The following is a 2491-nucleotide window of genomic DNA, read 5'->3' on the forward strand; positions in this document are numbered from 1 at the left end:
AGTCAGATCACCTAAGTTTGATCGTGGACTAGATACTTATGAGCCGTGAGTCTTTGGTTAAGTTACCTGATCTCTTTGTGTCTGTTTTCTCACCCAAAGAGTAGTTAATAGTCCCTATCTCATATGGTTGTTATGAGGATTAAAAAAGATAATACTTACAAGCTACTTAGAACAGAGTGCGTCACCACAGTAAGGACTCCATAGGTGTGTGTGCACCAATGCGCGAGTTTGTACATGAACATGTGAGTGGTGTGTGTGAAACTAGAGATGCCTTGTTTCTCTGTCTTGCCACCATGCTGAGTTGTAAACCAACACCTTAATGAGAACAGCCGCCATCCCTACTCTCTGCTCTGTGCTCTGGAAGTCCTAATATTCTTAGTAACTATGACCATAGGACTCACCAACCCAGACAAGAAGCCTTCCATAAATAATCTCTGGCTCTTGCAGCCTCATTGTTGCTGGTTTTAGACTGAAAAGAAACCCACATTTGCTTAACATATCCTAGGGTGGGGTAGGTTAGCCTTATTCTTAATTTGATAAAACCAATAATGATGTACTACACTGTAGTGTTCAATAGAGAAGGTTTGGGAGTCATCGTTGGGGCATGGGTCTAGCATTTGCCATTTGCATCCATAAAATGGGAGAGTCATGAGAAATGGGTTTTTATGATAAAAATAAGGTAATCTCTGTAAATTAGCTATCTACGTGCAGTGGATGGTGTGAAGTAAGTACATAATAATAATGTTAACTACTATTATTACTGTTACAATCTTTTTTCTCCCCCCAGTTGACTCTGCTCAGGACATTCCATCACTACCTGATCATTGAGAGTTGGGTTGTAGCACTTGCTAACTCCTTCTAGTGAAGAGTGTGTGTTTACTCAGAAAGAATCACAGATACTCTTCTTAAGCAGGTGAGAAGAGTTTATAAACAAGTGGCCATCGGAAGCCCAGGGCAGTCTGGAAAGTGGATTTCATTGGGTAATTCCCTGGGATGCCAGCTGAATGTATGCAGACCTCCTTTCTGAGCACAGTAATTCCAAGACAGATTGCAAGGTTTAATCAACAAAATCAGTGTTTCCCCCTAAGCCTGAGTAGGCATTGAGGTACATTCACTATTAGAGGAAGTACAGTTAAGGTGAAACATCCTAATGTAGGGTTAAAAGGGAGAAAAGTATCAAAGAGTCCTAAGTCTCTGTGGCTGCAAAATTTTAAAAAATGATCACTGACACGGCTACATATGGTAAAGTGCACTTTCTGGTATTATTGAGTACATCTGATAGAGTCAGAGGAAGAGGGTCTATTTTACCCTTTTGGGATCCACAGCAGTAGATGAAATCAATTTATTCCTGTAGGTGTTCTTAACTGACTATCCAGTTCAATGAAAGAATAAATTTGATAGAATTAAATATAATGAATACAATAAAACCCAAATATTTTCTGAACAGAAAAAGAGAGTACATTACAGAGTCTCTTGGATTATTCAGTCTCAGATATAAAAAGAGAAGCTTAGGAGGTACACGGTACCCAAGGCCCCAGGGATTCCAATGTCACTCCAATTGGGAATGACTCTCCTTGTATAGCACTCTCTTCAGGGCACCCTTGACCTCTGCATTTCTCAGGCTGTAGATCAGTGGTTTCAGCATAGGGTTGAAAAAACTGTAAAATAAGAAAAGGATCTTCTGCTGTTCTTCAGGGTGGCGGGATTTGGGGACCATGTACATGACAATGGCGCTGCCAAAGAAGAGCCCCACCACACAGAGGTGGGAGGAGCAGGTGGAGAAGGCCTTTCTGCGGCCCTCCCCAGACTGGATCCTCAGGATGGCCAACAGGATTCGCGAGTAGGACACCAGCACCAAACAGAGGGGCACCACTAAGATAAACATGCAGGCAACAAAGATGACCACTTGGTTAAGCCGGGTGTCAGCACAGGCCAGCTTGAGGATAGACAGGATTTCACAGAAGAAGTGGTTGATTTCATGAGGCCCACAGAAGGGCAGCCTCAGGATGAGGCTCACATGGACCAGAGCCAGCAGGAAGCCACATGCCCAAGAAGCCACCACCAGGGTGATGCAGACTCTCCAGCTCATGATGACACAATAGTGGAGGGGGTGGCAGATGGCCACATGCCGGTCATAGGACATCACCACCAGGAGAAGACATTCAGTATGAGCAAAACTCAAGAAAAGAAAGGTCTGCGTCAGGCAGCCAGCAAAGGAGATGGGCTTGTCTGGCCTCAGGAGGTTCACCAGCATCTGGGGCACTGTGTTGCAGGCATAGGCTATGTCGACGATGGCCAGGTGGGAGAGGAAGAAGTACATGGGGGTGTGCAGTCTGAGGTCCAGTGAAATGAGCCCCAGGATGAGCCCATTTCCCAGCAGGGTGAGGGTGTAGAACAGGGTAAAGAGCCCAAAGAGAACCATCTGAATTCTTGGGCCAAGACAAAATCCTAGTAGAATAAACTCTGTGACCACGGTCTGATTTTCTCCCAT

General features: G+C 44.6%; 1 protein-coding gene across 1 annotated transcript; it reads right to left on the reverse strand.

Moving 5' to 3' along the window:
* Window positions 1-1549: 1549 nt before the first annotated feature.
* Window positions 1550-2491, reverse strand: OR2A9B (olfactory receptor family 2 subfamily A member 9B). The gene has a single exon (NM_001388517.1). It carries the CDS (start codon window positions 2489-2491, stop codon window positions 1550-1552), a length of 942 nt encoding a protein of 313 aa, NP_001375446.1.

The sequence above is a fragment of the Canis lupus genome, chromosome 16, assembly GCF_011100685.1.
Source record: "Canis lupus familiaris isolate Mischka breed German Shepherd chromosome 16, alternate assembly UU_Cfam_GSD_1.0, whole genome shotgun sequence".
Taxonomy (NCBI): domain Eukaryota; kingdom Metazoa; phylum Chordata; class Mammalia; order Carnivora; family Canidae; genus Canis; species Canis lupus.

Bases quoted from the DNA above. Each gene is read 5' to 3' on its own strand.
- OR2A9B (NM_001388517.1), bottom strand. From the start codon at position 2,491: ATGGGAGAAAATCAGACCGTGGTCACAGAGTTTATTCTACTAGGATTT.